Genomic DNA, 24975 nt, shown 5'->3' with positions numbered 1-24975 from the left:
AGTGTTAAGCACAGCAACCAGTAAGTCTTTGCACCCAGTCTCAAACCATCTCTATTACATGATGTCAGAAGTTTTTGTTTTGTTTTGTTTTGTTTTTTTAACTGTGACCCTTCAAGTTTTAGGGAAAACTATGGTAAATATACAGCGATCAAAGTTGTTCTTACAGTCAGAGCCAGTGAAACCTCTCCAAGAGACCAGGGGGGAATTTATCACGATGGGAATACTTCAAGTCAGTTTTCCTTGAGTCTGTGTCGGCATACTTTGTACCACATTTATCAAATGTCGCATGGTGTTTGACAAATTTGTCTCATCATTAAACCTAACACTTTTGTCTAGAGAAGCTCTTCATTTTATACAGCGGCCTAACTGTTATTTTTTTGCAAATGGGGTTGTATAATAAATAATAATAATAAAGAAATATAAATAATACATTATAATAAAGAAATATTATGAAAATATACTAAATTATTTTAATAAAGTAAAATTATTACATTTATATTTTTTGTCTTTTTTCTGAATGTAAAATTTACCCTTTGTAAGTGCACACTACCCCTTTCCAATTTAGGGACATATGTAACATTGAACTGTAGGACAGGCACATTCCCACAGCGCGACTACGTGTACTGTATGTAACACAGAAACACGCACATTCTATAGGAAAAAGTTCACTATATAAGTATCGAAAACTGACTGCGCTACTTACGAGTCCACGTGATTTTCAAAGGACAGGAGGATCGGGTACGGTGAGGTCTTAAATGCACATTCAGCAATTGCTTCTATGACTTCCTAAAATTAAAAGACATGTTTAAAACATTCGGCCCTCAAGCGTAAAATGTTAATTCAGACCATTCTGTCTGTGCTGCAAACATTAAGGCAATGACAAAAATAGAAATGAAATGAAATCCAGGTACATGCACTGTAGATAAACAGAGAAAAGGGCATGGTCACTGATTTTTCAAGGACTAAGCCAGAGGCGTCTACTCTTAGATGTGAGCTTTTAGACTAGTTTATTCAAAGCTTGTTTTCTTGGGCATATGGTAGTTATATGTGGTAGTCACTGACAGGAGCCTGGAAAGAGAGTGACTATAGACATAAAGGGACTTTTAGGGTTAATCAAGGAATACAGAAGACAAGTAAAGAAAGGATAAATGTGTGTGGTGCGGGGGATATATATATATATATATATATATATATATACATACACAGTGGATATAAAAAGTCTACACACCCCTGTTAAATTGTCAGGTTTCTGTGATGTAAAAAAAATGAGACAAAGATAAATCATTTCAGAACTTTTTCCACCTTTAATGTGACCTATAAACTGTACCACTCAATTGAAAAACAAACTGAAATCTCTTAGGTAGAGAGAAGAAAAAAATATAAAAATAAAATAACATGGTTGCATAAGAGTGCACACCCTTAAGCTAATACTTTGTTGAAGCACCTTTTGCTTTTATTACAGCACTCAGTCTTTTTGGGTATGAGTCTATCAGTATGGCACATTTTGACTTGGCAAGATTTGCCCACTCTTCTTTGCAAAAACAATCCAAATCTGTCAGATTGTGAGGCATCTCCTGTGCACAGCTCTCTTCAGATCACCCCACAGATTTTTAATCAGAATCAGGTCTGGGCTCTGGCTGGGCCATTCCAAAACTTTAATCTTCTTCTGGTGAAGCCATTCCTTTGTTGATTTGGATGTATGCTTTGGGTCGTTGTCATGCTGAAAGATGAAGTTCCTCTTCATGTTCAGCTTTCTAGCAGAAGCCTGAAGGTTTTGTGCCAATATTGACTGGTATTTGGAACGGTTCATAATTCCCTCTAGCTTAACTACGGCTCTAGTTCCAGCTGAAGAAAAACAGCCCCAAAGCATGATGCTGCCACCACCATGCTTCACTGTGGGTATGGTGTTCTTTTGGTGATGTGCAGTGTTGTTTTTGCGCCAAACATATCTTTTGGAATTATGGCCAAAAAGTTCAACCTTGGTTTCATCAGACCATAACACATTTTCCCACATGCTTTTGGGAGACTTCAGATGTGTTTTTGCAAAATGTAGCCTGGCTGGGATGTTTTTCTTCATAAGAAAAGGCTTTCGTCTTGCCACTCTACCCCATAGTCCAGACATGAAGAATACGGTAGATTGTTATCACATGTACCACACAGCCAGTACTTGCCAGATATTTCTGCAGCTCCTTTAATATTGCTGTAGGCCTCTTGGTAGCCTCCCAGACAGGTTTTCTTCTCGTCTTTTCATCAATTTTGGAGGGACATCCAGTTCTTGATAATGTCACTGTTGTGCCATATTTTCTCCACTTGTCTTCACTGTGTTCCATGGTATATCTAATGCCTTGGAAATTCTTTTGTACCCTTCTCCTGACTGATACCTTTTAACAATGAGATCCCTCTGATGCTTTGGAAGCTTTCTGTGGACCATGACTTTTGTTTTGACATATGACTAAGAACATTTCAGGAAAGACCAACTAGAGCAGCTGAACTTTATTTAGGGTTAATCAGAGGCACTTTAAATGATGGCAGGTGTATGCTGACTCCTATTTAACATGATTTTGAATGTGATTGCTTAATTCTGAACACAGCTACATTCCCAGTTATAAGAGGGTGTGCACACTTTTGCAACTACATTATTATTATTTGTGTTTGTTTTATACCCTCTACCTAAAAGATTTCAGTTTGTTTTTCAATTGAGTTGTACAGTTTATAGGTCACATTAAAGGTGGAAAAAGTTCTGAAATGATTTATCTGTCTTATTTTTTTACATCACAGAAACCTGACAATTTAACAGGGGTGTGTACACTTTTTAGATCCACTGTGTATATATATATATATATATATATATATATATATCACCAAATACATCAATATCTGCATCCTTCCTTTTATTAATAGTGGCAGTTATGCGTATATACGTGGGGACATTGATGTGTGGGATCCACTCCAGGTTCTCATAACAAAAAACCTCTTAACTTTTAGCACGGTTAGTAGGGCATACAACGTACTTTTTTTTTTTTATACCTTTAAGCGTTAAAAGTTATAATTTACACAATAGTTAAAAAAAATAATTATCTCAATATAGGAATTTTCAAGATTTTCAAGATTGAAATAAAAATTCTTGAGCACCAAATCATGACATAATATACAGTGTTGGCCCTAATAAACAGATAATGGCAGCCATATTCTGGATCAATGTAGTAAGTATAATAACACAAATCTATCTCTTAAAGGGGTTGTCTGAGTTATGTAAAAAAAATAATAATAATACAGCATTGTAAATCTGATGGTCAGCAAAATATATATATAAGCTAAGCAAGTTTTAAGCAAAAAAAAAAAAAAAAAGATATTCACTGAGGTACCTAGTTCTGTTTTGGCCCTTTGTTGACATGCAGTTGCAGAGCTGTGGGGGTGTGTAACAACAAACTATGAGGTTTTCTTCATAAACATTTTGGGTGTCAACAAAGACTTTCCCCTCCCCTGCTCTGTAAAGGGAATGATTAAAATTGATGCCCTGCCTGCATTCTAACTGTTGGGATTCTCAGCAGCTTGTTGCATATGTAGGACTACAAGACCCAGCTGTACAGTACAGTGACATTGTTGATACACACAGGATCTTCCCCCTACCTATTCTAGTGCAATGCTCTGCAGACACTTCCTCATAGCCAGCAGAAGAGTGCAGAGGAGAGGACTCCTCCAGTCTTTGTCAGCTCTGTGTCTGCAGGATGAGGAGGGAGAGAAGATCCTGTGCACAGCCTGTCTCTTCAGTGCCTGGAAAAGAGGAAACTCTGCAGCTCTGCAGTACCTGGGGTAGAGCCTCCAACCCTGAGTCAGTGTTGCTGATGGTAGAGGGGGTTAAACTGTGCTGAAAAATCCAGTGGGAGGATAGACACAGGGCAGACAGCTCAGCCAGATCAAGCAGTGCTGGGTGTTGCTCCAACCAGCACAGCCTTCACAGTGATGTTCTGTGCACAGAGATAACCCTGCATCTCCTCCTCCCTCAGGCTTGTGCACAGAACATCATCAGAGCAGGGAGAGAAGCTAAAATCACAGAGAAGCTAAATAGGAGAACAGGGCCACTGCAGAAGTAGTAATTGAGTTGAAAATCCCTTACATTTGCTAAATTACAAAAAAAATACTTGGACAACGCCTTTAAGGTACAAAATTGGGACATTCAAGGAGATTAGGCTTTAGACAACCAACATGCCATGCAGCTTCCAGGCTTCTGACACTGAATGAGCATTTCAGCCTGTATTTATACCCACAGTAATGGCCCCAACATCTACCTGGGATTACTTCCGGCTAAGAGAAAATGTTGCAATGGAGTGGGGAGGGAATAGCATGTCCCACTACCAACACCTATATACATGCCATTCCATAAAAATCCAGCCAATATAAAACTTTAAAGAAAAGCTAAACTTTGCTGAAACCATCCACCGGAGCATTCTGGGTGACATACACATCCCCTGTAGTACTTTACCAGCCCCCATGTTACAGGAGGTATGCTTAGAGGAAATGTGCCACCATTTTATCTGTCAGTTAAAACAAGATAGTAACACATCTCTCTTTTTTCTAATCTGTTTTCATTTTCTCATTGCAGATTTATTTATTCTATTTCCTGAACTTGATGATGGGGGCGGCCATCTCGCCTGAGCTGTTCTCAACAGCGTTTAGAAAGCATTAAGAAAATTATTTTATGGCAGCCACATAGGCACGATGGTCAGGAGGGGACCTCACTGACTTCTATTGGAGTGTTTTCTAGGCATGCTCTGTGACCTGCGCAGAGATCATTCTACAAGGAAAGAATAGATAAGCTTTGACAATCACCTATTGTGAATGGTGGATACTGTCCTATCTATGCACAGAGGTGATATAATTACAGTCAAGATTAGAAGGAAGATAAGCAGATAATTGTAGTACAGACCAGGAAGTGGTGCCTATTATTAGGGTTAGTGGCCACTGTGAAAACTGCAGGATTTTATGGTTTTTGTTTATATATAAATATTGACATGAAAAATAACATCATCAAAAATTCTTTACAAATATGTTAAACATAAAAGCGCGATTTAGACAATAGGTCATTTTCTGATGACACATTCCATTTAAGGTGTATCTATCATTTCAGTTTATTTTTAACATAGTGTAGGAAATATGTTTCTTTTTACTTGAAAACAGGGTGTAAGGACAGCCTATCTTCAGTCTTCATCATTTGTGCTGAAAACGCCTATGTGTAACATACAAAGGCCTCCAGCCTGCCTCTGGTCACTACTCCAGTCCCTGATTATGTAGATGTGCCCTCAGTATCACTGCCCATCACCCTGCCTATCTGACTTACACACAGGCATCTTCAGTATTCAGTAAAATGACTGAAGATAGACTTTCCTTAGCAATGATGAGTTAGCTTTGCTTAGTAATAACAGCTACACTTTAATAACACTCCATCAGGTAGAAATCAGAAGAAGACATCAGAATCTCTTAGTTTTGTGGCATCCAAATTTGGGCCTGTAACTCCAAGCAGCCACAGCGCTGTATCCATAGCTCATCAATTACAGATAAGAGGGGAGCAGAGACGGGGTAGAGTTTCCTGATTAATACAGCAGACTCCTAACTACAAGTGAGTTGTAGTCCTTGATAACTCCTAGTAGTCAGTAGGAGGACCTCTGCCTGCAACATGCTGACCTTTCATAGTGTTGTATAGTCAGGTGGCAGAACAGGTACATTAAAGGACCTCTTTTTGAATTAATTATGATTTTCAATTGGAATTTGGGTGACTGACAACCAATACATTACAGAGGTGCTGTCACAGTAGTGGACACCAGAGATTTGCATACAACAAGGCTGGAGGACATGTGCTGATACAAATAGTAAAACTAGTATGTTGAATATGTCTCTAGTGCAGGAGTGTAGCTAGGTGAGGGAACCGGGCTTATGCCGCAGGTGCCAACAAGCTACTTTGCCTTGGTCAGGATATTTAGATATATGACTAAAATTTAAATTAATATTTGCCACAGGTGAAGGAAATCCTAGCTATGTCTCTGCTCTAATGGTTCAGTATGGAATAAGTGCCTCTTAACTTATAAAAATGTTTTTCCTAATATAAATACTAAGCAAAGCTATGAATTGATTACAGATTCGTGTAATAAAATCTATATAAATCAGTTGATGGATCACACAAGCATTTCATAAGAATCTACAGAGTCAGGGATGACATTACTCCTATTGCCCCTGCAAGGATCGAAACACAAAGCTCGGAAGCATGGAGCAGTGCATGACAAATTGGTTTAATCTTTTAGCTGTTTCTTAAAGGTTCAATTATGTTTGAACTTTAAAACAACTACCGTATATCATGTTTTTTTTCAATTCAGAATATATTGTTTTGTATTAGCTATTGATGTGTTCTACATGGTTTAAGGCAATATTCAGCCTTCTACATGTCTACTGAAATTAAAATGTTCCACTTCATGCAATTTCAGCAAAACGCTGTGCTATTTGCAGCTTCTAAGACTGAACAGGTGGAAATGTGTTTCGTTTTTTTAAAACCTGTTAAGATAACTTTAATTTGGGGTGCTGGATATGCCACTTATTCTGGTTATACCTGCTGTATGAGTGTTTTTTTTTGCCATTTTTGGTGTTTTTAGACTTACTGTACCGTGACTATTCTACCAGCATTATTTACATTTAGATTACTTGATTTGCATGTAATAATTAATCTAAAATGAGTTTGCTGGGGAAAATAATCCATCAAGGTTGTGGCCTCCTTCAATAAACTAGTTATAACTTTTCAACCAACATTGTTGAGCTATGAGAAAACATGGTATTCATGGAAAATTCCTTGAAAGTTAAAGGTGTTGGCCCATCTCAGACATTGATGGTATATCGCTAGGATATGACATCAATGTCAGATAGGGGCTGGTCCCAACTCCGGGACACATTCCTCTAACCAGAACAGGAACCCCAAAGTGAAGTAGATGAGTCAAGGCCACCTTTTCTTTAACTGCTATGGGACTGTGGGAAATAGCTGAGCCACCATACCAGCTTGTGCAGTGTGCTCTCTTTCACTTTGGGGAAACTGTTCTGGAAGTTGGAATGGGTTCCAGAAACATAGAAACATAGAATGTGTCGGCAGATAAGAACCATTTGGCCCATCTAGTCTGCCCAATATATCTGAATCCTATGAATAGTCCCTGGCCCTATCTTATATGAAGGATAGCCTTATGCCTATCCCATGCATGCTTAAACTCCTTCACTGTATTTGCAGCTACCACTTCTGCAGGAAGGCTATTCCATGCATCCACTACTCTCTCAGTAAAGTAATACTTCCTTATATTACTTTTAAACCTTTGCCCCTCTAATTTAAAACTGTGTCCTCTTGTGGTAGTTTTTCTTCTTTTAAATATGCTCTCCTCCTTTACCGAGTTGATTCCCTTTATGTATTTAAAAGTTTCTATCATATCCCCTCTGTCTCTTCTTTCTTCCAAGCTATACATATTAAGGTCCTTTAACCTTTCCTGGTAAGTTTTATCCTGCAATCCATGTACTAGTTTAGTAGCTCTTCTCTGAAATCTCTCTAGAGTATCTATATCCTTCTGGAGATATTGCCTCCAGTACTGCGCACAATACTCCAAGTGAGGTCTCACTAGTGCTCTGTACAGCGGCATAAGCACTTCACTCTTTCTACTGCTTATACCTCTCCCTATACATCCAAGCATTCTGCTGGCATTTCGTGCTGCTTTATTACATTGTCTTCCCACCTTTAAGTCTTCTGAAATAATTACTCCTAAATCCCTTTCCTCAGATACTGAGGTCAGGACTGTGTCAAATATTCTATATTCTGCCCTTGGGTTTTTACGCCCCAGGTGCATTATCTTGCACTTATCCACATTAAATTTCAGTTGCCAGAGTTCTGACCATTCTTCTAGTTTTCCTAAATCCTTTTCCATTTGGCGTTTCCCTCCAGGAACATCAACCCTGTTACATATCTTTGTGTCATCAGCAAAAAGACAAACCTTACCATCGAGGCCTTTTGCAATATCACTTATGAAGATATTAAACAAAATTGGTCCCAGTACAGATCCCTGTGGAACCCCACTGGTAACATGACCTTGTTTTGAATTTTCTCCATTGACTACAACCCTCTGTTGTCTGTCCCTCAGCCACTGCCTAATCCATTCAACAATATGGGAGTCCATGCTCAATGACTGCAGTTTATTGATAAGTCTTCTATGTGGGACAGTGTCAAAAGCCTTACTAAAATCTAGATATGCGATGTTTACTGCACCTCCACCGTCTATTATTTTAGTCACCCAGTCAAAAAAATCTATAAGATTTGTTTGACATGATCTCCCTGAAGTAAACCCATGTTGTTTTTCATCTTGCAATCCATGGGATTTTAGATGTTCCACAATCCTATCCTTTAATAGGGTTTCCATTAATTTGCCTACTATTGATGTCAGACTCACTGGTCTATAGTTGCTCGATTCCTCCCTACTACCTTTCTTGTGAATGGGCACGACATTTGCCAATTTCCAATCTTCCGGGACGACTCCTGTTACTAATGATTGGTTAAATAAATCTGTTAACGGTTTTGCCAGCTCACCACTAAGCTCTTTTAATAATTTTGGGTGTATCTCATCAGGCCCCTGTGACTTATTTGTCTTCACTTTAGACAGCAAACTTAGAACATCTTCCTCTGTAAAGACACATGCATCAAACGATTTATTAGTCATCCTTTCTAGTGGAGGTCCTTCTCCTTCTTTTTCTTTTGTAAAAACTGAACAGAAGTATTCATTAAGGCAGTCGGCTAGCCCTTTATTCTCTTCTACATACCTTCCGTCCTTTGTTTTTAATTTAGTTATTCCTTGTTTTAATTTCCTTTTTTCATTTATATATCTGAAGAATGTCTTATCCCCTTTTTTCATAGACTGAGCTAGTTTTTCTTCTGCCTGCGCTTTAGAAGTTCTTATAACTTGCTTGGCCTCTTTCTGCCTAATCTTGTAGATTTCCTTATCTTCATTGCTCTGGGTTTTTTTATAATTACAAAATGCTAGCTTTTTATTTTTAATGATTTTGGCCACTTCTGCTGAGTACCACAGTGGTCTCTTCCTTTTTTTGCTTTTACTGACAAGTCTAATGCAATTTTCTGTTGCCTTCAGTAATGCACCTTTTAAGTAGTCCATTTCTCCTGGACTCCGTGTAATCCGTTCCAGTCTGATAAGGACTCATTTATGATTAATTTCATTTTTGAAAAGTCTGTTTTTCTAAAATCTAAAACTTTTGTTTCTAGATAGAAGTATTACCCCCACCTATCTCACATTGACATATGCCATCAATGTCTGAGATGGGAATATCCCTTTAATGTAAAGGTTTGGTGCAAAAATGTATTGCCCAGTTAATAATAGATGAACGTAGAGGGGTTGCCCAGGATGTTTTTATTAAAAAGACCTGTCTGGAGCTTCATGCCCAAACCAAGGGCAGCATGAAATACCATATGTTTTACTCTAAAATGCTTTTCAGAGAATAAAGTTTAAAAATGAGCAGGGAATGAGGAGAAGAGTCACATGGGCTCGCCCCACCAGCTTCTCCTTGCCTGGTTTAGATTAATTGTCAGATACCTGTTTATAGGAAGAAACCTATTAATCAAGCCAAACAAGGTGGGAAGAAGCCAGCAGGGTACTGCTCCATGACCCCTCTCTGCTTTTCACTCTCTGTTTTCTATGTATCGCCTACAGTGCTTGCTTGTAACCAGGGAAATTTTTCATACTTCATCATGAAGATCGTTTGGACAGCATGAAACTCCACAGGTTAAAGGGAGTCTTTCACCTAAAATCACCATCATAGAACACTAACATCAGGATCTCCATTACATTCCCCATATTAGAATGCTACTTTCCATATTGCTGTCCATCGCCGATTTTCTCAGAAAAACACTTTTATTCAATATACTTCTGAAGGTGCCCAGGGGCGGCGTTCATGCGGCCGTTGCCCAGGTTCCTCGGCGCTTTTCATACAAAACCCCTCCCCTTTCACCCCTCTGGCCAGCCCTAGGTTCTTCTGATTACGTCCTCCTCTTAGGCTGGGTTCACACGGGCGTCACGTTTTGGCTCCGGATGCGTTCCGGTTGCATTGCGGCAAACCCGTGCGAGTAGGTACCCAATTGCAGTCAGTTTTAACTGTGATTGCGTTCCGTTGTATCGTTTTGCACATGCGTGATAAAAAACTGAATGTGGTACACAGACCCAAACTTCACTGAAGTTCAGGTTTGGGTTCGGTGTTGTGTAGATGTAATTATTTTCCCTTATAACATGGTTATAAGGGAAAATAATCGCATTCTTTAATACAGAATGCTTAGTACAAGGTCAATTGAGGGTTAAAAAAGAAATAAAAAATTAACTCACCTCCTTCAATTGATCGCGTAGCTGCCGGTCTCCTGTTCTTTCTTCAGGACCTGTCAAAGGACCTGTGGTGACGTCACTGAGCTCATCACATGGTCCAATCACATGGTCCATTACCACAGTGATGGACCATGTGATTGGACCATGTGATGTGACGTCACCACAGGTCCTTTAGCAGGCAGCTCATGATTAAAGAAGTAAGAAGAGATCGGCAACTACGCGATCAAGGAGGAGGTGAGTTAATTTTTTTTTAAAAATGTAACCCTCAATTGACCTTCTACTAAGCACTCTGTATTAAGAATGCTATTATTTTCCCTTATAACCATGTTATAAGTGAAAATAATACAATGAATAGACTTTCATCTTAGCAACCATGCGTGAAAATCGCACCGCATCCGCAATTGCTTGTGTATGCTTGCGATTTTCACACAGCCCCATTCACTTCTATGGGGCCTGCATTGCGTGAAAAACGCACAATATAGAGCATGCTGTGATTTTCACGCAACATACAAGTGATGCGTGAAAATCACAGCTCATCTGCACAGCCCCATAGAAGTGAATGGGTCCGGATTCAGTGTGGGGGCAATGCGTTCACCTCACGCATTGCACCCACGCGGAAATCTCGCCCTTGTGAACCCAGCCTTAGTGAGAAATACAGCGCCAGCGCCATTCAACAGATTCGCCGCGCCTGCACACTTCATTCCCCATTATGGGCAGAGGCACAAGAGAGTTTAATGAGCATGTGCCGGCCAGTACATCCCAATTTAGCCGGCCTTGTGCCTCTGACCATAATGAGGAATGAAGTGCGCAGACAGTAAGCAGTAAGCAGGTGGAATTACAACTCCGCTATACTGCCGGCATGACACATACTGCCTGACGCCGGTCCAGCTAGATGATTGCCACACGCATCCTAGGCTGCATGTACCCCTGGATATTGCCATACGCACTCTAGGTATACAGCAACCACGCCATACACCATTGAGTGGCCCGAGCCAGTCTGCGCCTCCCTCCCAACTGCTTAATATTATTCTATTTATTTTTTGCGGTTGAGGTCGGCTTTAGTGTAAATACACCATGTATCACTAGTGGCCTAATTTAGTCTGCCCCCTCCATCCTGCTCAGCAATATACTATTTATACTGTGCAGCCGAGGACAGCTACCACTTGTGTCAACCCCCGTCCCCTGACGATTCATGGGGTCCATTATAACTATCCTACAAGTATGTTCAATCGAAGAAACGCGTAGGGACAGGTGAACATACTCATTCATTGTATCCACGGTTTTATTACCACTACATCAGGTGTCCTTCCAACCACCCCGGCAGGGTCTTATAGGGACCTTAGACCAGGGTGAGGTTCGGACGGGACCACCCCTTGCGGGGCACAGATCCCGTGTTAGGGCCCTAGGGTCATAGTAGGTCAAGCAGGGTGCAACAGGGACAGCACACTTCCCTGCAGCTCTCCACAACGCATGACCTATTTCATGAAGACCCTCCTTCAAAGGACACCTAATCTATGCACTGGGAAAGGACCATCATTTCTGGTGACCTTTTGAGCTCGGTGAATAAACGCTGCCTATAACTCTGTACCGGTAAGATTTTCCTTGTTTTCTTACCCACATAAGGCACTGTCCTGGCCCTCACTCTGGTATACAGGACATCTATGTTTATTTTGACCATCAGGTGTGGTTCCCCCTGACCCTTGGGGTCCACACATTTTCAACAAGGGTCTGCCCGTGGGTCCCCATTTACCGTGACCTGCCTCCCAGCGATCTACGCGTACTTAGGGTCCCGCTTGTGTCTGTCTGTCTATGTCTGTAAGGGGATTATATATTTTTACGCGTATCATTAAAAGTTATATATTTTAAAACGTTACTGCCCCTTTAACTTTCACAACTCCATCATCCCATTTACTTCAATGGGACAGCTCCTTCCTATTCAAGTGAACAGGATGAAGCCATGACCATTCAATTAAAGTGAATTGAAATGGTGGAGCTGAAATCATCATTTAACATATTTTTAAAGAATTGTTTATGTGGTTGTTTTTAATTCTCCATGTAGTTCATATATTTGAAAAAAAAAAGATAAAAATCCTGCAGTTTTCACATTGGTTACTATGTCTAATAATGGGCACAACTTCTTGGTTTATACAGATAACTTTACTGCAGTTATCTCATTCTAATCCTGCCTGTAGTGATATCACCTGTGTGTATAGATAAGACAGGATCGACCATTCACAATAGGTGATTGTCACAGCTTATCTATTCTTTCCTTGTATAATGACCTCTGCACAGGTCACAGAGCATGCCTACAAAACTCTCCCATTGAAGTCAATTAGGTCCACTCCTGTCCATAGTGTCTATGGCCCATGGGACTGCTGTAGAGCAATTTTCTTAATGCTGTGTAAATGCTGTTAAGAACAGATCAGGCAAGATGACCACCTCCATAAGCATGTTCAGGAAGAAGGATAAAAAAATCTACAATCACAAATTGTATCCCTTAGGATACCAGCGCCGTACATGTACGGCGCAGAAATGCAGGACAGAAATCCCAGCGCAGTACAGGTACGGCACGCTGATCGGGCGGGTGCAGGAGCTGCGCCCGCCTGATCAGAGGCAGGGGTCCAGCTGTCATTGATAGCCGGACCCCTGCTATATGCTCTGGCATCGATGCCGGCGCATTAACCCTTGCACGGCCGCGGTCAGTGCTGACGGCGGTACCCGTATCCTCTCGAGTGCCGGTGTCCATGGGGTCCCCATGCTGCTGTGATGGGGAACCCATGGCAGGAAAGGCAGCCCGATTTAAGCATCATGGCTGCCTTCCGGGGGAGCCTGTGAGATCAAGGCCCCAGGATCTCACAGGCAAGCAGGCTGTAAGCGTATTACAGTCGTAATACACTTACAGTCAATGCATTACAATACAGAAGTATTTTAATGCATTGTAAAGGGGATCAGACCCCCAAAAGTTGAAGCCCCAGAGTGGGACAAAAAAAAAAAGAAAAAAAAAAGAAAAAAAAAAAAAGAAAGGGTCCTTTTCCCAAAATAAAGGGAAAAAAAATTGTAACAATTAGGGAAAAAAGACATATTAGGTATCGCCGCATCCGTATCAACTGGCTCTATAAAAATATCACATGATCTAACCCCTCAGATGAACACCGTCCAAAAAAGAAAATAATATAAAAAGTGTGCAAAAAATTTTTTGGGTCACCTTACATCACTAAAAGAGCAACACTAAGCGATCAAAAAGGTGTATGCTGCAAAAAATGAGCCTCTACCTAAGACAATCGCCCAAAAAATAAAAATAAATATGGCTCTCAGAATATGGAGACACTAAAACATGATTTTTTTTGTATAAAAAAATCATATTATCGTGTAAAACCTACATAAATAAAGAAGGGTATACATATTAGGTATTTCCACGTCCGGAACGACCTGCACTATAAAAATATAACATGACCTAACCCCTCAGGTGAACACTGTAAAAAATAAAATAAAAACGGTGTCAAAAAAGCCATTTTTTGTCACCTTACATCACAAAAAGTGTAATACCAAGCAATCAAAAAGTCATGTGCACCCCAAAATCCTACAAAAATGATATCCTACCTAAGACAATCGTCCAAAAACTGAAAAAACTATGGCTCTTAGAATATGGAGACACTGAAACATGATTTTTTTTTTATCCAAAAATGCTGTTTTTGTGTAAAACATAAATAAATAAAAAAGTATACATATTAGGTATCGCCATGTCCATAAGTAACCTGCTGTATAAGACTATAACATGAACTAACCCCTTAAGTAACACCGTAAAAAAAACTAAAATAAAAAGTGTGTCAAAAAAGACCGTGATCGCCGAACAGTGTGCTGTCTTCCTGGCGCTAGAGTTCGACACATCGCGGATCAAGGGTTGACAGATAACTGGGAGGGGCTGGAGAAGATCCAGCGGATATGGTCCATATCGGAACCAATAACAAAGTTAGAGGTAGGTGGAGAGTCCTTAAAAATGATTTCAGGGATTTAGGTCAAAAGCTTAGGGCAAGGACCTCAAAGGTAGTATTTTCCGAAATACTGCCTGTACCACGAGCCACACAAAAAAGGCAGTGGGAGATTAGGGAGAGTAACCAGTGGCTCAAGAACTGGTGTAGGAAGGAGGGGTTTGGGTTCCTGGAGAACTGGGCCGACTTCTCTATCGGCTACAGGCTCTATCGTAAGGACGGGCTGCACCTCAATGGGGAAGGGGCAGCTGTGCTGGGGAGAAAGATGGCTATAAGGTTGGAGGAGTGTTTAAACTAGGGACTGGGGGGAGGGAAATTACACTATAGGAGGGGAAGATAGTGCAGATAGAGACAGGGGGCAAAGTAGTGGGACTGGGGGAGGAATGGAAGGAGGGACTAGAACAGTTCAGAAGGAAAGGTGTAGGGTAAAAAATATACATAAACCTCTCAAATGTATGTATAATAATGCCAGAAGCCTGACAAATAAAACTGGGGAACTGGAATTAGTGATGTGTGAGGAGAACTATGACATAGTGGGAATAACTGAGACATGGCTGGATGATAGCTATGACTGGGCAGTTAATGTACAAGGTTACAGTTTGTTTAGAAAGGATCGTCAAAACCGGAGAGGGGGAGGGGTCTGCCCTTATGTAAAGTCTTGTCTAAAGCCCACACTCCGTGAAGATATAAGTGAGGGACATGAACATGTGGAGTCACTGTGGGTAGAGATACATGGAGGCAAAAACAATAATAAATTACTAATAGGAGTTTACTATAAACCACCTAATATACCAGAGTCCACAGAAAATCTACTACTAAATGAGACAGACGAGGCGGCAAATCATAATGAGGTGGTTATTATGGGGGACTTCAACTACCCAGATATAGACTGGGAAACTGAAACTTGTATATCTCATAAGGGAAACAGGTTCTTGGCAATAACCAAAGACAATTACCTCTCCCAACTGGTTCAGGACCCGACTAGAGGGACGACCATACTGGACTTAATATTAACCAATAGGCCTGACAGAACAACAGAAGTGCAGGTTGGGGGACACCTGGGAAATAGTGACCATAAAGTAATTACCTTCCAATTATCATTCAAAAGAGCGTTTCTACAGGGAGGAACAAAAATACAAAACTTCAAAAAAGCTAAATTTAGCCAACTAAGAGAGGCCATAGGCCTAACTAACTGGGACAAAGTCCTTAAAAAATAAAAATACAGCCACAAAATGGGATATCTTTAAAAACATGCTAAAATCTCATTGTGAGAGGTACATACCATATGGGAATAAAAGGTTAAGGAACAAAAAGAAACCAATGTGGATAAATAGAACTGTAAAGAAAGCAATAAATGACAAAAAGAAAGCATATAAATCACTAAAACAGGAAAAAAATAGAACGAATGTAAAAAACTAATAAAAGCGGCTAAACTAGAGACCGAGAGATTAATTGCCAAAGAGAGTAAAACTAACCCTAAAATGTTCTTCAATTATATAAATGTTAAAAAGTATAAATATGAAGGTGTCGGCCCTTTAAAGAGTAATGAGGGGGGAGTCGCAGAGAGCGACGAGGAGAAAGCAAAGGTGTTAAATATTTTTCTCTCCAATGTATTCACTGAGGAAAATAAACTGTCAGATGACATGCAGAATGTAAAAATAAATTCCCCATTAAAAGTGTCCTGTCTGACCCAGGAAGAAGTACATCAGCGACTTAAAAAGATTAAAATAGACAAATCGCCAGGACCGGATGGCATACACCCCCGTATCCTAAGGGAATTAAGTAATGTCATAGCCAGACCCTTATTTCTGATATTTGCAGACTCTATGCTGACAGGGAATGTCCCACAGGAATGGCGCATGGCAAATGTGGTGCCAATATTCAAAAAGGGTCCAAAAACAGAGCCTGGAAACTATAGGCGGTAAGTTTAACATCTGTTGTGGGTAAACTGTTTGAAGGTTTTCTGAGAGATGCTATTTTAGAGCATCTCAACGGAAATAAGCAAATAACGCCATATCAGCATGGCTTTGTGAGGGATCGGTCATGCCAAACTAATTTAATCAGTTTCTATAAGGAGGTAAGTTGTAGACTTGACAGCGGCGAATCAATGGATGTCGTATATCTGGACTTCTCCAAAGCAATTGACACTGTACCACATAAAAGGTTAGTATATAAAATGAGAATGCTCGGACTGGGAGAAAACGTCTGTATGTGGGTAAGTAACTGACTCAATGATAGAAAACAGAGCGTGGTTATTAACGGTACACACTCAGATTGGGTCACTGTCACTAGTGGGGTACCTCAGGGGTCAGTATTGGGCCCTAATCTCTTCAATATATTTATTAATGATCTTGTAGAAGGCTTGCATAGTAAAGTATCAATTTTCGCAGATGACACTAAACTGTGTAAAGTAATTTACACTGAAGAGGACAGTATACTACTACAGAGAGATCTGGATAGATTGGAGGCTTGGGCAGATAAGTGGCAGATGAGGTTTAACACGGACAAATGTAAAGTTATGCACATGGGAAGGAATAATGCAAGTCACCCGTACATACTAAATGATAAAACACTCGGTAACACTGACTTGGAAAAGGATCTAGGAATTTTAATAAACAGCAAACTAAGCTGCAAAAACCAGTGTCAGGCAGCTGCTGCCAAGGACAATAAGATAATGGGTTGCATCAGAAGGGGCATAGATGCCCGTGATAAGAACATAGTCCTACCACTTTACAAATCGCTAGTCAGACCACACATGGAGTACTGTGTACAGTTCTGGGCTCCTGTGAACAAGGCAGACATAGCAGAGCTGGAGAGGGTCCAGAGGAGGGCAACTAAAGTAATAACTGGAATGGGGCAACTACAGTACCCTGAAAGATTATCAAAATTAGGGTTATTCACTTTAGAAAAAAGACGACTGAGGGAAGATCTAATTACTATGTATAAATATATCAGGGGTCAGTACAGAGATCTCTCCCATCATCTATTTATCCCCAGGACTGGGACTGTGACTGTGACGAGGGGACATCCTCTGCGTCTGGAGGAAAGAAGGTTTGTACACAAACATAGAAAAGGATTCTTTACCGTAAGAGCAGTGAGACTATGGAACTCTCTGCCTGAGGAGGTGGTGATGGTGAGTACAATAAAGGAATTCAAGAGGGGTCTGAATGTATTTCTGGAGGGTAATAATATTACAGGCTATAGCTACTAGAGAGGGGTCGTTGATCCAGGGAGTTATTCTGATTGCCTGATTGGAGTCGGGAAGGAATTTTTTATTCCCCTAAAGTGGGGAAAATTGGCTTCTACCTCACAGGTTTTTTTTTTTGCCTTCCTCTGGATCAACTTGCATGTTAACAGGCTGAACTAGATGGACAAATGTCTTTTTTCAGCCTTATGTACTATGTTACTATGTAAAAAAAGCAATTTTTTGTCACCTTACCTTACATCACAAAAAATGCAATAGCAAGTGATCGAAAAGTCAGATTCACCCTAAAATAGTACCAATCAAACCGTCATCTCACCCCGCAAAAAATTAGCCCCTACATAAGACATTGACCCAAAAAATAAAAAGCTCTGAGTTTCAGAATATGGAAACCCCAAAAAATTATATTTTTCAAAAATACTTTATTATGTAAAACTGAAACAGACAACTCAAAAAAGTTGTCATATTTGGTATTTTCGCGTCCCTAATAACCTTCTCTATAAAAATAGCACATGATCTAACCTGTCAGATGAACACTGTAAATAAAAATTTAAAACAGTGCCAAAACAGCTATTTTTTGTTAACTTGCCTTACAAAAAGTGTAATATAGAGCAACCAAAAATAATATGTACCCTAAAATAGTACCAACAAAACTGCCACCTTATCCCGTAGTTTCCAAAATGGGGTATTTTTTTTGAGTTTCTACTCTAGGAGTGCATCAGGGGGTCTTCAAATGTAAAATAGCAACTTAAAATTATCTCAGTGAAATCTGCTTTACAAAAACTACATGGCGTTCCTTTCCTTCTGCACAATGCTGTCTGCCCGTACAGCAGTTTACAACCACATATTGATATGGGGTGTTTCTGTAAACTCCAGAATCAGGGCAATAAATATTGAGTTTTGTTTGGCTGTTAACCCTTGCTTTGTTTGTGGAAATAAAATGATTAAAATGGAAAATCTGCCCAAAAAAGGGAAATTCTGAAATGTAATCTCCATTTTCCATTAATTCTTGTGGAACACCTAAAGGGTTAACAAAGTTTGTAAAATCAGTTTTGAATACCTTGAGGGGTGTGTTTTCTAAAATGGGGTCACTTTTTGGGAGTTTCTACTCTAGGCATGCATCAGGGGGTCTTCAAATGTGACATGGCAGCTTAAAATTATCCCAGTGAAATCTGCTTTCCAAAAACCATATGGCGCTCCTTTCATTCTGCGCAATGCGGTCTGCCCGTACAGCAGTTTACGACCACATATGGGGTGTTTCTGTAAACTACAGAATCGGGGCAATAAATATAGAGTTTTATTTGGCTGTTAACCCTTGCTTTGTTAGTGGAAAAAAAATTATTAAAATTTAAAATCTGCCAAAAAAAGTGAAATTCTGAAATGTAATCTCCATTTTCCATTAATTCTTGTGGAACACCTAAAGGGTTAACAAAGTTTTTACAATCAGTCTTGAATATAATTATCCCAGTGAAATCTGCTTTCCAAAAACCATATGGCGTTCCTTTCCTTCTGCGCAATGCTGTCTACCCGTACAGCAGTTTATGACCAAATATGGGGTGTTTCTGTAAACTACACAATCAGGGCAATGAATATTGAGTTTTGTTTGGCTATTTACCCTTGCTTTGTTACTGGAAAAAATTGATTAAAATAGAAAATCTGGAAAAAAAGTTAAATTCGGAAATGTAATCTCCATTTTCCATTCATTCTTGTGGAACACCTAAAGGGTTAACAAAGTTTGTAAAATCAGTTTTGAATATCTTGAGGGTTGTAGTTTCTAAAATATGGTCATTTTTGAGTGGTTTCTATTAAGTAAGCCTCACAAAGTGATTTCAGACCTGAACTGGTCCTTAAAAAGTGGGTTTTGGAAATTTTCTGAAACATTTCAAGATTTGCTTCTAAACTTTTAAGCCTTCTAATGTCCCTAATTTATAAATAAAAATGAAATTTTTTGACTCATTTTACCACTGTTGTGAAGTACAATACGTGACGAAAAAAGAATCTCAGAATGGCCTGGATAAGTAAAAGTGTTTTAAAGTTATTTCCACATAATGTGACACATGTCAGATTTGCAACAATCGGCCTGGGATTTAAGGTGAAAAGTGACTCGGTAGTGAAGGGGTTAAATGGCAGATAAATGTTTTGGGGACACATTTCCTTTAATGCTAAAAATCTGGCCTAGCACTATTGCCTTGCCGCGCTGAGGTAGGGTGTTTAAATCTGACCAAGCACAACATCTGCATGTGAGTTTCCTCCACAATCCAAAAACATACAGATACGTTCATTCACGATTTGGGCTCATGCACACAAATGTATTTTCTATCCATGTCCGTTAGTTTTTTTTGCAAACCGTATGTGGAACCATTCATTTCAATGGGTTCGCAAAGTTACTCCATGTGCATTCCATTTCCGTATGTCCGTATATGTCTGTTCCGGAAAAAAAAGAACATGTCCTATTATTGTCCACATTACAGACAAGGATAGGACTGTTCTATTAGGGGCCAGCTATTCCGTTCTGCAAAATACAGGATGCAATCTGTATTTTTTGCGGATCCATTTTTTCGGACCACAAAATACATACGGTTGTGTACATGAACCCTAAGACATTCACACATCAGTGTTTTTGTCGGTGATTTCCATCAGTGATTTTGAGCCAAAACCAGGATTGGAGCTTCCACTGAGATAAGTAGTGTTGAGCAAAGTGAGCTTCAGACAAAGTCGCTTCGTTCAAAACTTCAGAATAAGGGCTCGTTCACACAAATGTTTTTTCGTTCTGTATATGGGCCGTTTTTTTAGTTCTGTATACAGTCCGTATACGGAACCATTCATTTTAATGGTTCTGCAAAAAAAACTGAATGTACTCCGCATGCATTCCTTTTTCGTATTTCCGTTTTTCCGTTCTGTTCAAAGATAGAACATGTCCTATTATTGCCCGCAAATCATGTTCCGTGGCTCCATTCAAGTCAATGGGTCCGCAATGTCTTCCGTATCCGTTCCGTTTTTGCAGACCCATCTATTGAAAATGTTATGCCCAGCCCAATTTTTTCTATGTAATTACTGTATACGGTATATGCCATACGGAAAAACGGAATGGAAAAACGGAATGGAACCGGAAACACAACTGAAACAAAAAACTGAAAAACACTGAAGAAGCCATACGGTCGTGTGAACAAGCCCTAAGGGTACATGCACACGAACGTTGTTTGTTTCCGTGTCCGTTCCGTTTGTTTTGTGGATAGGATGCGGATCCATTGAAATGAAATGGTGCTGTCCGCATCAGTATGTCTGTTCCGTAGCCCCGCAAAAAAAATAGAACATGTCCTATTCTTGTCTGTTTTAGGCATTTTTACATTGGATTCACAAAAATAAAAACGAATGGTATACGGATGTCATTGTTTTTTTTTGCAGATCTGCAATTTGCAGACCGCAAAATACACACGGTCCTGTGCATGTAGGAGATCAGTCTCTGCACAGTATTGGACTGTATACAGACGGATCTCCGTACAGTATAAGGCTACATGCACACAAATGTTGTTTGTTTACGTGTCCATTACGTTTTTATTGCGGATAGGATGCGGGCTCATTCATTTCAATGGGTACGCAAAAAACACTGACAGCACACTATGTGCTGTCTGCATCAGTATGTCCTCTCCGTAGTGCATGTCCTATTTTTTTCTAGTTTGCGGACAAGGATAGGCATTTTTACAATGGATCCGGAACGCAAAACACATAAGGTCATGTGCATGTAGCCATACTTCAAATTTCTGAACGAATCGACTTCGGATAAAGCATCCAAAGCTTGCTTCACTCAACACTAGTTATAAGGTGTAAGGCCTATTGCACACGACCGTATGGCTTTTTCAGTGTTTTGCGGTCCATTTTTTACGTATCAGTTGTTTGTTTTTTTGTTTCCGTTGTGTTTCCGTTTCTGTTCCGTTTTTCCGTATGGCACATACAGTATATAGTAATTGCATTAAAAAAATTGGGCTTGGCATAAAATTTTCAATAGATGGTTCCGCAAAAACGGAACGGAGACAGAAGACATACGGATGCATTTCCGTATGTGTTCCGTTTCTTTTGCGGATCCATTGACTTGAATGGAGCCACGGAACGTGATTTGCGGGCAATAATAGGACATGTTCTATCTTTCAACGGAACGGAAATACGGAAACAGAATGCATACGGAATACATTCCGTTTTTATTGCGCACCGATTGAAATTAATTCGTAAAGAGGGTTGTTGAGGCTCACCTGGTCTTGTGTTGGAGGAAGACACGGACATACACCAGGAACTAAGCGATCAACAATATCAAATAAAGAGGAGAAATCCAGCTTCCAAACAACGTGTTCAAGCTTTAATAAATAAGTGCTTTAAAATCCAACATGTACATCCAAGTCTACGCATTTCAGATCATTTCATATAGATCCTTACTCCTCTTTATTTGACATTAAAATGAATGGTTCCGTATACGAGTATGTATCCGTTTCTAGTTAGGCAATACATTTCCCTCCATGTATTTTTTCCCAGAAACAGCACCACTCTTGTTCATGGGCTGTGTTTGGTATTGCAGCTTAGTCCCATTAAAGTGAATAGGGTGAGATGCAATACTAGATACGGCCCAAATACGACTGGGCTTCAAGAACAACCCCATTATGAACCAAAATGGAGAGCTGCTCTATATTATTATTATTATTATTATAATATGAACGGCTCTTGTTCTACAGACTCAGTTACATGGATGAACATGTAACATTACTAAGGCTGCAGTAGAGAAAATGAGCGATCAGCCATGACTTTTCTTAGCAAAATCATCTGTTTACCTGGGGCACTGAGAGCAGAACCGATTGCCCCAAGGGCCGCAGTTTTACAGGGTTTCTCTCTGATGAAACAACCCCTTTTAGATATGTGTTTGCACTAGAAAATGCTGTAAGTCTGAATCCAAGACCATTACCAAGATGTTATTTCCACATCTTCGTACAATTGTATTAAAACATGTTGAAGGTTATGTAACTATTTCTCACCATTCTTGAATCATCCTGGTCACTGTGGTGGCATCTTAATTAAAAGTTATTGGTTTTGTAGAGACTTGCGCAAGGGAATGTCAATACCTTTTCAGCAGAGTTCTCATGGACAATTAAGAGCTAAGCTATAGAGGTGGCTGTCTCACCATGACATACAAAGAAACCAGCAGTGACTTTTAATTACTTTCATGTGAAGCAAGCAGAACAGTTCTAACGTGCATGCCATATAACAGAACCTTATCTTTATACACTTCTGTAATAATGTTCTGCTTTGAAAAGGGCATAATCATAATGACATTTATGACCAGAGAAATATAATTACTATATCTAATTCGAAAGAAGCTTTGTACCTTAAAAGATATTTCAGTGGTCATGGTAAACCCATGTGTGATCACCGGCTCCTCCTCTGCGGTACGCCCCTTCCAGCAATCCAATTCTACACAACGGCATCCAGCTAACAGCACTTGGCGATACATCTCTACCGAGGAGTTACCTGCCAGCTGCCCAGCTAAAATATAATAAAAATGAAAGAGCAATTATGAAATACATGTATTATCAGATATTTTGTTTTGAAGGTATAATAAAGGGATATTAGTAATAAGAAAAGGAAGCCAGTCCAGCTCACCAAGTCTGTAGCTCCAATGTATCTGACCACACATATAGGACATTGCATACAGCGTACCAAACAGAGGAAATCCAGTGGAGTGTCCATAAAATCTTCTACTTTATGATATCATAATAAAAGCATAACATTCAAGAAGTATATCATGGCCAACGCATTTCGGGGAAAAAAAATGCTAACACTAAGGATAGCATGTGTCTGTCTGAAATGTGTAGGCCATGATGTACTACTTGGATGTTATTCTTTTAAGGTGATCTAATAAGGGAAAAGATTTTATGGACCTGCTGCTATGTTTTCTCAATTTTGTATATAAAGGGCTATCAAGCTCATTAAGACTTGGGCATCAAATGCGCTAGTAAAATCTGCCATACACATTCAATACCTGTTGGGCAAACTTCTGACTTCCCCATACACATACACCTTTGGTTTGGTATGGTATGTGTATTCATTGGGGAGAGGGAGGAAAGCCACTGTCAGACACTTCTGGAAGCAGCTTATCTCCTGGGACAAAAAAAGCATCATGTAAAAATATTTACTTGGCCCGATCCTTCTCTCCCCAACATCATCTGTCGGGAGGGAGTTAGGAACTCTGCATATACATTAGACTGTTGGCCAAACCTGCAGTTGTCAGTTGGTTTAGCCGATAATACACTTATGTGCATGGGGAGGGGTGTATATTTTGCATTTAATACAGATTGTGTACTATGTTTCAGAGTTTATTGTAAGACAAAACCCTACCAATGAGATAAGTATCCTAGCCAAGAAGTCCAATATTGCAACATATTCCAACAATAGGACTACACCTAATGTACATGCATATGAGTGAGGTGCAAATAACGCTGTTGCTCCATTACCCCACAGTGCCTACACAAGGGTCCATTCAGTGCTTAGGAAATACAGTGCTTTGAAAAAGTATTCATACCTCTTGAATTTTTCCACATTTTTTCACATTACAGTCACAAACTTAAATACATTTTATTGGGATTGTATGTGATAGACCAACAGTAGTAAGTATATGTGAAGTGAAAGGAAATGATACATGGTTTTCAAAATGTTTGATAAATACAAATCTAAAAACTGTGATACCCCTAAAAAAAATTCCAGTGTGACCAGTTGCCTTCAGAAGTAGCCTAATTAGTAAATAGAGTCTAGTTGTGTGTAATTTATTCTCAGTATAACTACAGCTTTTCTGTGAAGGCCTCAGAGGTTTGTTAGAGAACATTTGATCAAACAGCATCATGAAAACCAAGGAACACAACAGACAGGTCAGGGATAAAGTTTGTTTGGGAAACAATGTGTGACACCTACATGGTGCTGTTAACAGTTTAATGGCTGAAAGGGAGGTGAAAGGCTCCTTTTAATCATGCCTCGCGTAAGCCTATATCCATCGGAAGATAAACATAAAAACAAAATAATAAAAGGGGAAACTAGATGAGCTATCTGGTCTTTTTCTGCAATCCTTCTTCTATGTAACTATGTATCAGTGTCAACCAGTTACTCAATCTGTCTCACAAATAATAACCTAATTATGCAGAAAGCTGATCAGAGAGGTAATGTGAAGTTCTTGGATCCAGATGAAAAATATCTATTCCTTAATCTCAACCTGTTTGATTGCCAATGGCATTACACTTCTATCTAACGATCTATTTATCTATCTATACAATAAAAGTGAAACTATTATTTAATTAAAGGGGTTTTGTCACTTTAGCAAATAGCATTTATTAGGTAAATACATTTAATACAAGGCACT

The 24975-nt window shown here is 39.6% G+C and overlaps 1 protein-coding gene across 1 annotated transcript in view; it reads right to left on the bottom strand.

The window, feature by feature from the left end:
- PLCB1 (phospholipase C beta 1) overlaps positions 1 to 24975 on the bottom strand; it is an 882984-nt gene that overhangs the window by 319030 nt on the left and 538979 nt on the right. The window contains exons 11-12 of the mRNA XM_044292378.1: positions 22954 to 23111; positions 704 to 786 (exon numbers count right to left, since the gene is read on the bottom strand). Coding sequence (XP_044148313.1) covers positions 704 to 786; positions 22954 to 23111 — 241 coding nt within the window. The remainder of the gene's footprint in view (positions 1 to 703; positions 787 to 22953; positions 23112 to 24975) is intronic.

Source organism: Bufo gargarizans, chromosome 4 (assembly GCF_014858855.1).
Source record: "Bufo gargarizans isolate SCDJY-AF-19 chromosome 4, ASM1485885v1, whole genome shotgun sequence".
In the NCBI taxonomy this organism is placed as follows: domain Eukaryota; kingdom Metazoa; phylum Chordata; class Amphibia; order Anura; family Bufonidae; genus Bufo; species Bufo gargarizans.
This window is presented reverse-complemented; position numbering and strand designations above follow the sequence as displayed.